The 15,290-nt window shown below is 34.3% G+C and overlaps 1 protein-coding gene across 4 annotated transcripts; it reads right to left on the bottom strand.

Moving 5' to 3' along the window:
* Positions 1-1,701: 1,701 nt before the first annotated feature.
* On the bottom strand, positions 1,702-15,206 carry Fam229b (family with sequence similarity 229 member B). 4 transcript variants are annotated; one of them, XM_047558972.1, is made up of 4 exons: positions 15,090-15,206; positions 5,998-6,154; positions 4,227-4,365; positions 1,702-3,046 (listed from the first exon to the last, which is right to left on the bottom strand). In XM_047558972.1, exons 3-4 carry the CDS (start codon positions 4,349-4,351, stop codon positions 2,929-2,931), a joined length of 243 nt encoding a protein of 80 aa, XP_047414928.1. In that variant the 5' UTR covers positions 4,352-4,365; positions 5,998-6,154; positions 15,090-15,206; the 3' UTR covers positions 1,702-2,928. The 4 variants fall into 4 exon arrangements, with proteins under 4 accessions (XP_047414928.1, XP_047414927.1, XP_047414929.1 ...); XM_047558971.1 differs by having other exon boundaries at positions 5,998-6,157; positions 15,090-15,174; XM_047558973.1 differs by having other exon boundaries at positions 15,079-15,171.
* Between the last annotated feature and the right edge of the window lie 84 nt (positions 15,207-15,290).

The raw sequence follows: 15,290 nt of genomic DNA on the forward strand, positions 1-15,290 counted from the left end.
TCTCTTATTCCTATTCAGTATGTATTTTTTATTTCAGATATTTTCATTCTATAGTTCTACTTAGGTCCTTTCTAAACCTTCCATAGTGTGTCTTCACATCCACTACTTGAACATGTGTGAGTATATTTATGATAGCTTGTATATTAAGCTATCATAATTTAATCATTCTGAGTATTTTTCTACTGACTGAAGATTCTCCTGACTATGGATTATATCTTCTTTCCTTTTTTGCTTGTCCATTAATTTTTTATTAGATGCTGATCATTATGGATTTTATATATTTGGTGATGGATTTCATTGTAGTTCTTTAAATTCTGAGTTTCTCCCCACTTGGATACAGTTAAGATATTTGGAATCAGTCTTATCTTTTCAAGTCTTGTTCTTAGCATTGTTAGAGACGGTTCAGAGCAGCCTTCCCCATCATCTTCCCAAGTCCACTCCCATCCCCACTGATAATACTTCCTCCTAACACTCAAGATTCATGTAATAAAAGAACTTTTCATCATGATAGTTGAAACAAATTATTTCCAGCCTTGTATGAACTCTGAGGAATTTTTTATCACTTCTCCTTTCCTGTTATTCTTTTACCAGTCTTGGGCAATTTCCTGTCTGAGTTTTCTTTTCTTCCTTTCAGGAGTGTTACACTTGTATCTGGCATATAGTTGTATTACTTAGGCATCATCTTGATTGTCTCAAGTCTTATTTTTAAGTTTTGTTAAAGTTAGCTTACACTAACCTTTAGACTACAGTTAATTTAGTCCTCCTACAGAGACATGACCTTTTTGAATCTCTACTCAATGACCCACACGTTCATCAAGGTCTTTCCTCTTGGTTGGCTGGAACTCAAATATCTCCCAGATGACAGTATAAGCTACAAAAGTATGTCATTTTATAACTGCACAGCATTTTTTTTCTTTTTCAAATAATATAATACATATGCATCTATGTACATGTAATTATATGCTAATAAATTTTTCATTAAAAAAGAACTATGTATCTCTTCAGGAACAGTAAGGTAGACATTGAACTGAGAGAATTTTAACTGACCTTAAGTCAGTCCTTTGGAGAATACAATTTCATTGGATGAATGGTGGCAGCCATTAAGAGGAAAGGAAAGCAAGTCTTGGGGACTACTGCAGCAAGAAAGAGAAAATATATAGAGATGGCCTAAACCACAAAGGTTATTATTAAGCTTAATCAAGTAAAAAGATCCATCTGAACTTTTTCAATACTGACAATTTCAAGATGATTGGTTAGGACTTGGGGCATAATGTGATAATGGGACATTTTTCCTGGAAAAGATAGGGATTGAAACCATAGCCTTGACCTTATTAATAAATCTAACCAGTAACCTGTTCTCCCTTTTGGAAGTAGTAAAAATACTATGCAGATTAACCATGAACTAGGAACTTTTGATCTTGGGTATTCTTCCAAAAAGCACATCCCCCAGGACTCCATTGCTTACCCAACATAATTTTTGGCAGACCATTATCAAAAGATATTAAGCCAGAAATGAGCTAGGGTAGTCAGATAAAAGGTTTTAGCTAAGTATCAACCTAAATGCAAACAAAGAAAATTAACTTAAAACACATTAAGTATTTAAAATAGGCCCCACCTGAGAAGCAAGATGGTAGATAAAGACTCATCAGTGACCATCACCCCACAAAAAATCAATTTGAACAACTATGCACATTAAAAAAAACAAAAAACTTCACAGAAGTTAAGGAAACCAGGTGAGAGATCCTGATTTTTATACAATAATAAAAAACAAAAGACGCACTGAAGAGAATAGGAAGGAGAGTTTTCATGTTACCCTCCTAACTGCTGACAGCAGTGTAGAGAAAGTCCCTATCCACTTGGAGGAAGGAGAGGGAAGCAAGCTTAGGAGTTTGCCTTGGAATCCAGTGCTAGGTCACCACAGTAAAACCTAGCACCAAGCAGAACCCCTTGACCCAACAGCAGTCCAATACCCAGAGACAGAAGCCCTAGACCCACTTCAACTCAAGATAGGAAACCATGGCTCCAGTAGGATGAGCTCAAGTTCTAGCCTATGTCACCACCAGCAAACTATAGCAGGCTTGGGCCCTGAATAAACCTCAGCAGTGAGCTGGCCATCTGCCTAACACTGTGCTGGTCTAGCAGCCATAGGCTTTGAGTTTGACCAAGCACTACATCAGCCTGGCAGTCCAGGATTCTGTAGGCAGTGGTCCTGAGCTTAGGGTATGCCTAAGACTGCAATGACTGAAGTTTCCATAGGCTTAGTGACCTAACCAATCAATCTTCCTTGAATCTCTAGACAAGCTTATTCCTTCCTATAGGAAACTCCCAAATACACCAAACTGTAAAGACTGATTTAGGTACCTTTATCAATTTGCAGATACCAACTCATGACCACAAGAGTCAGGATCAACCAGGGAAACATGGTGGCATCAAATGAACAAAATAAGGTGCTAGTGACTGGTCTTAAAGATTGGAGATGGAATTTACTGTCTGACAGAAAATTCAAAATAGCTGTTTTACAGAAGCTCAGTGATTTCAAGAAATAGAAAAGCAGCTCAGAAATTTATCAGAGGAACTTAATAGAGATTGAAATAATTTAAAGAATCAAATAAAAGAGGCCCCATCTGATTGATAACCATGGTGGATTGTTTCATCTTGAATTATTATTAATGATCCACTGTAAGCAAGATGATCTCTAAGGTACTTTCTCATTATGAAATATTATTCTGCCTTGTCTATTTGACATAACTGATAATTTATCATTATGTACTTTTTACTGGTTACATTTCTCCTTTTTACTAAAATAAAATAGTTCAACTATTGTCATCATCCAACGGTGCCACCACTTTTATTTGTTTACCAGATCATAAGATGATCTTGCCCCATTACCCTTGACCTAGTCAACCCTCGACAATGGACTTAATGATGCTATTTAGGATGCATTTCCTTGCTGCTTTGTGCAGGTGGCTTTCGCATTGTTGCATAGACAGTGATGGGAACATCAGTTATCGTCAGGCAATGACTTCCGGGGCATCTTCGGAGTTGCCTGAATAAAAGAGCAAATAATATGTAATAATTAGACAACAAACAGGAAAACTTTTACAGCACCAAAGTTTGAGTATATATTCAAGTGTTTTAAATCACTCTGAAATCTTTGAATGGCAAACAAGTACAACATAGAGGCACTAATGAGCCTAACATTCTAGACTTATGTAGCAAAGAAACTGGCTGTTGCCAAATATTTAATTACTGGAAATTCACAAACACCAAAATAACCCTTCAGATGTTTATTTTGAAAGGTGTGCAGGAATTGCTAAATGGCAAACAAAGTATATTGCTATAAATTTAAGTGGTAAAATTATGGCAATTCTCTCATAAGTGTACATTAAGAATCATTTTAGTTGAATGATTTCAAATCTAGAATATTTATGAAAAATATTGAACACAATATTCCACAAATAATCAAATGTAGATAGAATCTCAGGTTTGAAATAGCTCTTAAATGTCACTTACACCAAAAATATATGTAGTGTCTGAATTTTCTTTCCAACATCCTCACCATGTACTCACCCAGCCTTGAAATTTTTAAAGAGAAACTCATTACTTCCAAAGTAGTACAAACTATTACATCTTTGAAAAACTTTAATTTTTAAAGTCACCTACCTTATCAATATTAAATTTGTGTCCCCAAAATTTCTAACAATGTAGTATTTACTGTTTTGCTACAGAAAACAGCAGAAGAATGGAACAAATCCTATTTATTATAGTTTTCTTTAACTTTGCAAAAATGATTTCTTTCATAGACTCTTTATACTCTGTTACAATATTCTTGCTGTCAAAGACAGTATCTAATCAAAGTGACACTAAATCTGAGATCTGTGTGTTTTCTATTTGTAGCCTTACCTACTACCACAGTGCCTGGCATATAACAGCACTAAAAGTTTGTTTAATTGAGAATTGTCTAATCTTGAAAACTATCAACAAAACAAGAAGCTAAAAATTTACTAAAAAGAGAGAGAATTACAGAGATACAAAATACAAACTCTGGGCTTCAAGAAAAAAAAACTGGGCTCTCTTAACATTAATTTAATAACAGCAGTGTTTAAATTCCTAAGTTTTTTTTTTTTTTTTTTTTTTTTTTTTTTTTTTGCTAACACTGAATATCAGCTAAATCTTACTGATAGACAATATATATTTCCTCAGTTGTCAGGATGAGAAGACTTTACCTATTTGGTGACATCTCTTTTCCATTACAGGCAGCACTTGAGCTCAGCCCCGATTCTAGCCCAATTGAAGAATCTCCTCCTTCCACTGGAAACCTCCTTGGCTGGGTCCCAAACCGAAAAGGCATAATTCACTGAAAACCTAGACAAGAAAAATAAAATAAAGAAGGAAGGTGATATCTTCAATGAATTATTTGAAATTTTCAATGTTACTGTTTTGTTATATGTACATGGAAACATTCTGAAAGTAACATTTTTAAATATCTATAAAAAGGTAAAATAATATTTTACACAATAATCTGTTACATACAATTTTAAGTCTTGTAACAATTACAAGACTGCCACACTAAGTGATTAAGATAACATATGCCCTTTGGTTAACATAACTGTACTATGGTTAACAAAATAGACTTCAAGTCCACTTCTGCTGTGTGGGAAAAAAAAAATTCAGTTTGACTTTCAGTGGTTGTAATCAACAAACTTACTCCATCCCTGACACCTCTCCACTATCTACACTTGCTCTTCTCTTTGAGTTTCACACTCACCAAGATACCTTCATCTACTCTTTTTGTTCCAATGATTATTTATAACCCCCACCCTTGCCTCTCTACATTTACAATACAGTAGAGTTAAGAAAGTGGCCTTGAGAGGTTGGGCTGATGTGAGTTCAAATCCTAGTCTGGTCTTCCACAACTATGTGATCTTAGTCAAGGTACTCAACGTCTCTACATTTCTCAAGAATAAGTTAGAAATAATAACATTATCGACTTCCAGGGTAATAGTGAAGATTAAATAATACATGTGAAGTACATGCCTAGCACATAAGTGCTCAATAAATGTTGACTTATTTCTCAGCAGATGACACTGAGCACTAGTAAATACATATTAATGTGTTCCATGAATATATTATATACATGAAATATATGTGATGAATACACACACACACGCACAGGAATAAATTCTACTGTTGCCTTTGCCTCTGCTTAGAACTCTTCCCCATCCACTGCTGCCACCCTTTACTTGCTAGGGTCAACTTACCCACTAAGCCTGAATTTACATTTCAGTTTCTTAGAAAAAAACCTATCATAACCCTCATTATCTAAGTTTTCATAACACCATTGTTTTGTAACAGAGATCATCAGTCTAATACTGGGTTTCTCAAAAACATGACACTATTGTCATTTAGGACCAGATGATTCCTAGTTGGGGAAGGTAGACTTTCCTGTATGTTATAGAATATTCTGCAACATTTGTCTCCTAGATGCTAACAGTATCTTTCTCCCAACTGAGACAGTAAAAAATGTCCAGATATTGCTGAGTGTCCCTTGGTGAGGGAAAGAGGAAAAATTTCTCCCTGTTTAGAAACACTGCACTAGTAGTTTATAAATGTTTTGCTGAGTAGACCCCTATTCTATGTCTATCTTTGTCTCCACTGAATCTTTAATACCCATAACAGTCCTTGAAAAAATTTGCATGTCTTCAACTATTAACTCACAGAGGACAGGAAAAATAAAAAATGTCTTAAAACTGTTTCTATGCCTAGTATAGTATTCTATGCCTAATAAGTAAATATTTATTGGTGATAACAACAAAACCAAATTATTACAGTTTAAGAATTTGAGTACAGTGATTTTTATAGACTGTCAGTATCATGAAAAAAAATTTTTTTGCTCAATAATTATTTAGTAAAACCTTAGTAAACTCTATGGTTTAGTCTGTCTGTCCATCTAGGTATTAAGTTTTAGCTAACTTGATCAAGGAAATATACACTTACCAAAATAGGCCGAGTCTGATTCCTGTAGAGGTGAATAAATCAATTGCTTCTACTGACCTTCCATAGAAAGCTAGAATTGCCAAAGGAATGATGATCAAATGTTCCAGCGACACCCAGAAATTATGACATCAGAAGATTCTTTCACATAGTTTCCCACCTGCTGAAAAATCACGCCTCAATTCATAACTCTAGCAACAAGATGAAACTTGAATAAAATATAAGTGTCTCTGGGGGGGGTTAGTTTTATTCTTATTGTCGCTGCCTTATTTTCCAACAATATTAAACATTCTGATCTATGAATGAAGACCTACAGTCTAACTGATCTGCACAAAAATCACATGTGATTCTTCTCACTAATCCCATTTTCCTCATTCTCTTTATCTCTCAGACTTTCCCTTAACTAATAAAACAAATTAATCCAACCTATCTCCTCATCTCATTCTAACACTCTCAAATCCAAAAAGAAATTTCTCTAGCTCTTCTTAAATGGCAATATTCTTTATTCTCTGGTCTAGCTCTTCTAATGCCTGGACTACCCTCTTCTTTCTTGTTTTTTCAAGAGATCCTTAAAATTCCAAAATGGAGAAATAATGACTACCACAAAAGGAAGAATATATCTTGTACTGTCCTTGTTATTCTGTTTCTTTGTCATTGAGTTTCTTCTTTGTTAATTCCACCTTTGCATTTCTCTGGACTGCTCTCCCTCTCCCAACTAGTTCTTGGCTTCTGTATCAACAGCTTAACAGCTTATTTCACTGAGAGTCTGCCCTCCTCAGTAATGCTTAAGTTTAAACCTTAAGGCAGAATATTATTCTTCAGTGAACAATTTTTCAGTTGTCATTGGTAATCACTAAACTACTAAATGCTAGTGCACCTTGATGAAAATCTTTATTATTACCTACATAGTATATTAAGTTCCCACTGCTATGATTTCATTATGTTATAAAAATTAGCAATTTACATAATAATTAAGTTTATGTTAGATAAAAATCTTACCTCTACCTTCTTTTTTCTTACTAGGGTGCTATCAGTGAATGAGTTGATTACAATTTTAGCTTGGAGAAATCTAAGTTTAACCTACTGTGTCACAGTCAGACAAACTGAAATAATTGCTGGCCATTGTTAGCTAATGCATCATTAGGACTTAAACATTTGTTCCTTAGGATGACAAAATTTTTTAACAGTTTACATGTTGGAGAGAAGGTGGCAGTGGAAAATGATGGGTTTTGACATCAGAATTAGGTATGAATTTTACCACAATGTTAGCTCTAATTCTGAGCAAATCGCCACCAGTTTATATGAAAAATGGTATTGTAAATAGAAAGTAAAATATCCCCCTTGCACATGTTAATTAATCCCTCTAATTTACCACTATTTTTAACTAGCTCATTTGGTATAAATTGTGCCACGTTTCATGTGTAGATACAGTGAAACCAAACCAAACAGTAGTCCTAATGATCAAACTTTACAGTACTTGAGTAATAATTCATCAAAAGACAAAATGAATTAGACTCTATAGAAGATCCTTACAGCCCACCACAGTGGCACATGCAGCAGCTCAGGAGGATGAGGCAGGAGGATTGTGATTTCAAAGCCAGACTTAGCAACTTAGCAAGGTCTTAAGCAACTAAGCAAGACACTGTGTCTAAATAAAAAATGTTTTAAAAGCGGGGATGGGGGTTGGGATGTGTTTCAGTGGTTAAGCACTCTTGGGTTCAATACCTGGTACCAAAAAAAAAAAGATCCTTACAAAGCAATGGTTAATAAATGAAGTAAAAATGATAGATAAGATTATGAAATCTCTTAAATACTTTCTCATAACTATCATAAATCCAAAAATAATCTTTCAATTCTCAGGATATTAATTAGAAATGTCAAAAAGGAATGTTTGAACTGGTCCTAAGAAAACAGAACTATGATTACACTTCCTTCAGTCATTCAACAAATATTTTCTAAAAATCTATCATGAGCAAGGCATGAGTTAAGCATTCAGGATAAAAGACTGAGCAAGAGCAAACACATTTTCTGCTCTAGTGAAGTTACATATTAGGGTAGGATATTTCTAGACTGGAATATCAAATCTAAATCTAAAGGATGAGGAGGAAAAGAGTAAGAGTCAAAGATACCGAGATAGGGAGGAGGAAAACAGGAAACTGTGTGCAAAGGTCACATGCTAATAAAGAGGACAATAAAAGATCTGAAAGGTGACTTAAGCACAGCATAAAAAACAAAAGGGAGATGTGGTCCAAGAGATACGTACAGCCCAAACCATGCAGAAGCATGAAATCAAGTTAAAGAGTTTAGACTTTATGAACAAAGGAGACTGCCAAAGGATTTTAATTTCTCAGTACACATGTGGAAGTTGTATTCGTTTTTTCTCTATTAATTTTGTTTTCTAATATATATGATTTTCCACTCCACTCTATACTATTTCCTCTCTTCTATTTACTTTGGCAAAATTTTTGTTTTTCTTTTTCAAGTTTCTAAAGGGGGAAGCTTAGTCATTGATTTGGGACTTTTTCTTTCCTAATATAATCATTTAATTTCATAAGTTTCCATTAAAGCACACTTTTCCTGCATTCTATAAATTTTGAAATTTTCTGTTTTCTCTTACTTCAGTTAAAACTTTCCTTTTGAGAAAATACATACTAAAAATAATTTAAAATGCTTTCTTCTTTGACCTATGAGTCATTTACTATTATATTGTCTAGTTTTCAAATAGTTGGGAATATTCTATATTTCTGTTACTTATTTCTAATTAGATTTCAGTTTAGTCAGAGAACATTCTTTTGCTTGATTTGAATATTTTTAAACTAATTGAGAATTGTTTTCATGAACAGAATATGCACTATCTTTGTAAGTCATCCATGTATACTGGAAAAGGACATGTTTTTTACTGTTGTTAGGTGAAGTATAATTGGTTGACAATTTTGTTCAATTCTTTCATATTCTTATTTTCTTTACACTTGTTCACTGATTGTTGAAATGGGGCATTGAAATCTTTATAATGGTAAATTATCTATTTTTCCTCTCAATTCTGCCAGTTTTTATTATTTCAAAGTGTTGTTATTATGTGTATAAACACATAATATTGCTATGTCCTTCAGATGAATTGAAACCTTTATCATTAAAAAATATCTTTATCCCTGATAAAATTCTTTGCTCTGAATTTACTCTGTATGATATTTGTATAGCTTCTTCCTATTGGTTAATGTAGCATGATGTCTTTTCCTATTCTTTTACTTTTAACCTATTTTATTTTCACATTCCAAGTAGGTTTCTTGTAAATAGTATATAGTTCGGTCTTGCTTATTTTATCCACTCCAGTGACTCTTGTTTTTTAAATAAAGGTGTTTGGATTATTTACATTGAATGTAGTTAAAGTTTGAATTTAAACATGCCATTTTGCTATTTGCCTTCTATTTGGGCAATCAGTTCTCTGCTCCTCCTTTATTAAAATTTTGTTATTTTGGATGAACTCAGTATACTTGATGAATCAATTTTATCTGTCATTTACTTTTATACATCCTTGTATTTTGTTTTGTTTTTGGTTTCTTCAGAGCTTATAGTATACATCTTTTAACATCTGACAATCTGCCTTCAAATAAAATTATAACATTTCATGTATACTAAAAGAACTTGACTATAGTATATTCTATTTCTCCTCTTTTTCTATGTATTTTATTGTCATTTATTTTACTATTATGATTACCATAACATTTTAGTTTAATTATATTTTAAGGAGATCTTTTTTTTAAAACAAGTTTTTTTATATTTACCTATGTATTTATTATATTCGATGTTCTTTGCACCTTTGAGTACATCCAGATTTTCACCTGACATCATTTCTCTTTTGCCTGAATATTTTCACTGAACAGTGCTGATTTTCTGGTGATTAATTCATTGAGCTTTTGTATCTATTTCATTTTCATTCTTGAATAATATTTTCTCTGGGTATAGATATTTTTTTCCAGTGCTGGGGAATGAATCCAGGGCATTGTACATAGTAGGCAATCACTCTACCTCTGAGCTATATCCCAGCCTAAATTGAAAATTTTAAGTATTTTCCATATTTTGTTCCATTGTTTTCTGGCTTGCATTGTTTTATTACAAGAAGTCTGCTGTCATTTTTTCTCCTCTGTATGTATTTTCTCTCTTTTTCTCTCTGGCTGCTTTTAAGTTTATTCTTAATTTACCAATATTAAGCAACAGGTACAGTTTTCCTCCAGTTTCTTTTGCGTAATGTTCACTGAGCTTCTTATATTTGTGGGTCCATAATTTTTATCACATTTGGAAATTTCATAGCCATGAATTTTCAAGTACTTTTTGTTCCCTCCTTCTGGACCTCCAAATGCATGTATATTAAAATGTTTGAAGTTATACCACATCTCATTAACCCTACTTTCTTAGGAAAAAAAAAAATCTCTGTTCTCTATTTTATTTTGGAGAGTTTCCTTTACAATGTCTAATCTGCTCTTAATTCCATTATTTTTCACCTGAAATATTGTACTTTTCATCTCTAGAAGGCCAGTTTGGAAATGTTTTCTTGTTTGTTTGTTTGGTTGATTGGTTGGTTGGTTTGGTTTTTTTGTTGTTGTTGTTTTTGTCTCTTCTTAATGTTCTCGTGCTTCCTCTGCTTTCTTGAACACATGCTGTGTATTTATAACAGTTGCTTTAATGTCCTTATTTACTAATTCTTTCATTTGTGCATTTCCTGATCTGTTTTTAACTGATATTTTTCTCATCATGGGGCTTGTCTTTGCATACACAGAAATGTTTATTTAAATGCCAGACACTGTGAATTCACATTACTGAATAATTTTATTTTTAGCCCTCTAAGTACTTTTGAATTTTAGTCTAGGACACAGTTATTTAGAAACAGCTGGGCTTTTTGGAAACTTGGTTTTATGCTTGCTTAGGCTAGATTTAAACAGCCTTTCATCTAGAACTAGTTTGTCTCTACTACTGAGGCAAATTACCTCTCTGAGTACTCAACTCAATGTTTCATGGAATATAAGAGCTCTCCACTTAAGATATCAGGAATGTGAATAATTAGAACCATCCCTTTCTGGGCCCCTAGCAATTGTTTTGTATGCTTACTTCCAGGGGCTTCACCCTCAGTGTTAGGTAGCTTTCACATATGCATGCCCAGGATCAGTATTCACGAGGAGTCCCTTGAAGATCTCCAGAACTGTCTTTTTGTATACTCTATCTCCTCTCTGGCATTCTGCCTTGCAAATTTCAACTGTATTTGTCTCCTGGAATTCTCAATTCTGTCTCAATTCAAAGTTCCATTGGGCTGTGTTCTCTATTCATCAGAAAAGAAGTCACTACGCGTATCCCAGTCTCTAAGAGAGGGGATTATATGAGATCATTGGGTATCATCTTTGAGGCTGCCTACCACAGACGCGGCAGGTCTGAGTATGTTTATACAGTACTTACAAACGTTCATCAAATATTTCTGAATTTCTGACTTTCAGGAATTGTGATTCCTTGCATCTTATGATTATTTGGAGTTCATATAACTACTTTTGACCAGTAAATTATTAGTGATTGTTAGCTGCCAGTGCAAACCTTTCCTCATCTGCCTTTGTCTCTGCCACAAAAACCAGAAAGCTTCTCATTTCACATGTAAGAATCAGCTCAAAGTAAACTAAATATTTTAAAGCAAGACCTAAAATTTCAAGGCCACTAGAAGAAAACATGGGAAAGTTCCACAACATTGGTCTGAGCAATGAATTCTAAGCAACAAAAGCAAAAATAAGATATATGAGATTGCATCAAACCAAAAGCCCCTGCACAGCCAAGGAAATACTTAAAAGAGTAAACAGACAACCCACAATGGGTAGAAAATATTTACAAGCCATACATCTGATAAATAATATCTAAAATATATTATTAAATAACAATAAAAACAAATAGTCCAATTTAAAAGTGGGCAAGTTATCTGAAAAGACATTTCTCAAAAGAAGGCATAAAAATGGCCAACAGATATATGAAAAGATGTTCAACATCACTAACCATCAGAGACATGTAAATTAAAACCACAATGAGATATATGTTCTCACATCTGTTAGAATGGCTATTATGAAAAAGACAAAAGATAACAAGTGCTGGCACAGGATATAGAGATAAAGGGAATCCTTGTACAGTGTTGGTTGGAGTATAAATTATAACCATTATGATAAACAATATGAAAGCTCCTCAAAAAACTAACCATAAAACTACCATATGATCCAGCAGTCCCACTTCTGGGTACTCAGTAGTCTCCCCTTATTTGTGGTTTTACTTTTCACAGTTCATTATCTGCAGTCAACTATCATCCAAAAGTATTAAATGGAAAATTCCAGAAATAGGCAATTCATTGAGTTTTAAATTGCATATTCTGAATTGCATGATGAAATCTTACACTGTCCTGCTCCATTCTGCCTATGAATTATCCCTTTGTCCATATATCATCCACAATGTATATGATAACCACCTGTTGGTCACTTAGTAGCTGTCAGTTATTAGATTGACTATTGTGGTATCACAGTGCTTCTTTTCAAGTAACTGTTGTTTTATTTATTAATGCCCCTAAAACATACTTGTTATATGACATTTTTATTACAGTATTGTATTATAACCCTTCTACCTTATTATACTAATTGTTGATTTATTTGCTTAACTTGTAGACATTATCATAAGTATGCATGTATAGAAAATGTAGCATATTCAGAGTTTATTACTATCTACAACTTGAGACACCCACAGATAAGAGGGGACTACTGAATATCCAAAGAATTGAAATCAGTTTGTTGAAACAATATCTGCACTTTTGTGCTCATTGAAGCATTATTCACAATAGCTAAAATATCGAAGCTACTTCACATTTTTAAAAATTATTCATTAGTCCTTTAACGTGGTGCACACCTGTAATCCCAGCAGCCCAGGAGGCTGAGGCAGGCGGATCAAAAGTTGAAAGTCAGCCTCAACAACTTAGCAAGGCCCTCAGCAACTTAGCAAGACCCTGTCTCAAACTAAAAAATAAAAAGGACTGGGATGTGGCTCAGTGGTTAAAAGCCCCAGGGTTCATTCTTCAGTACAAAAAAGAAAAGTAAGTTACTTCACACTTTTAAAAACTATTCATTAGTCCTTTAAGGTGTGTGCTTTGATCTTCAACTTTCATAGTTCTTTAACTATTTTATTTCATTTTTCATAAAATATTTATTTACTATGTATTGTATACTAGGCAAGGTTATGAGAACTGGGGGTATAGCAGTGAACAAAGCAGGCAAGACTCAGTGCTCAGAGAGCTTATTTCTCAACACATTATTTCAGCATCTCATCTTTAAGTTCCTGTTTTTATTGTATTCCTATTCTCTTTATTAAGTTCTTCTAGAGCACAAAGTATATATGGTAAATTCTCCTTTGTCTCCATTAGGTTAGCTTTTGTTCCAGACCATGTACTTCATCCATATTTTGCATGCTACCCTCCGTCCTTCTTTCCTTCTTTTTATAGTAACAGTCTGCATGCCTCTCAATGATTTTATTCTCTTGTTCATATTTAGCATGTAAAATGTTCAATCTGTTTTCTCTCTGTGTTAGTCAATTATCTCTCCAAGCCTACCACACTCCAATAGCTCAGTGACTTCAGGCAAAAAACATTTTTCTTACTTATAAGACTCTGGATGGCCTGCTATACAGTTTTTCTTACCTCAACCAATGTGTATTTGCCTATAATGAGGTTCTGACATGACTAGTATGGAAGGTTCTACACCTTGATTGACTCTTAAGCAGAATCATCTGATTCCCTCCAGATCAAAGCTATCAATGAGACTTGTTAATACTTTCTTAATTGAACTTCTTTGCCATGTGCATTTTCTGAAGAATAATGACTCCAGGGGCTGCAATAGGGGTAGAGCTGTGCAAAAGCCAGAATACCAGATGAACTGGCATCATAACTCATCAATACAGACCTATTCACATCACTACTTACAAACTTGTTCAAGTTTTGCAAATTTAGAAAACCCCAAACTCTGTGACTTCAACATTAAGAACTGAAGTAACACAGTACACCTCCACCACTAACTTCAAGCTTACCAATAAGATTAAATCCAGCAATTACAAAAATTTGTTGATTAAATGTGCTGATTATCACAAGGCATAAATGTTAACGTGAAAAAATAAGTGAAAATATGGGAAAGCCTCAGCCATATAAATAACCTATTGCAACATCAAATTTATCAGTTTTGAGGAAAGTATATAATTATTATTTGTCTTGATGAAGGAATAAGGTGTTATAAACAATTTAATATTATGGCTCATAATACCACACACTAATGGCACATATAATTTTTTATTAAATGAAGACGGTTTTTAGGGTTTTGTAGTTTCTCAGAAATCTTGTGAAAAATGTTAATTCATTAAAAAGTGCTGAGTTGTTAATTGAAAATCGATCTAATTTGTTTGATTAAAATTTATGGTTTTTTTTAATGTTGGACAATTTTAAAGAGATGGTAATTTTCACTAATGCTTGATTTTTCAAGTTTTTCCTCCTCTATCCCATCTAAACATTTTACATACATCAAATGCTTTAATCCCATCTCTTCCATCAGACTTGTATTTACTCTGCCTCACCCTGTTCATCAAATGCACTTGTTAGCGCCACACAATAGTAAATCACAATTCTTTTGAGTATTTCGTGCATGTCTTCAATTAGACTGCAAGCTTGTTGATCCTGGATCTGCCTTAACTTCTTTTGAGGCCTAGAAGTTAATGTGGAGAGTATATGGCGTTCAACAAATACCAGTTGGGTCTCTGAACTTAGCTTTGTCTTTTTTGTCAAAGTATTTTCGGTTTGAGCTTGGCAATGTGTATTCATTCATCCGGGGTGTCTTTGTCCCCCTCGACAGTGCTCGTTTTCTATTAGAACAAAGGGTTTGTTGGGTAGCCACGCTAAGGGAGCGCCCATTGGAATCTGAGTAAACGGAATTTGACCCACTGCCCAAGTTTTGAGACTGTGAACGAAGACTAAGCCTCTGAGAGCCCACGCACAGTTTAAAGATACATATTTAAAATACCACTCCGAAGCCTGATTACCCGTCAGTTACCCCGGCCTCCGGAGCTGCCGATGCTCAAAGATGTTGACAAGGCAGCGAGGATCTGCGGTCGGGAGGCCCAGTCGCTATGGTAACGATGAGACGCAAGTGCGCTTGCGCAGTCTTCAGACGGACCGCCCCGCCCCCCCTTCCTCCCGCTTTTCCTGGACTTAAAGAAGGGTTTAGCGACGGTAGCGACTTACGACAGCAGTG

This window comes from Sciurus carolinensis, chromosome 7, assembly GCF_902686445.1.
Source record: "Sciurus carolinensis chromosome 7, mSciCar1.2, whole genome shotgun sequence".
Lineage (NCBI taxonomy): Eukaryota > Metazoa > Chordata > Mammalia > Rodentia > Sciuridae > Sciurus > Sciurus carolinensis.

What these genes read in the sequence shown, in the direction of transcription:
- Fam229b (XM_047558972.1), bottom strand. Translation starts at nt 4,351, where the DNA reads ATGCCTTTTCGGTTTGGGACCCAGCCAAGGAGGTTTCCAGTGGAAGGA. An exon ending in AAAGAGATGTCACCAAATAG is followed by an intron (nt 3,047 to 4,226) that starts GTAAAGTCTTCT and finishes TCTTTTATTCAG; the next exon opens with GCAACTCCGAAGATGCCCCG.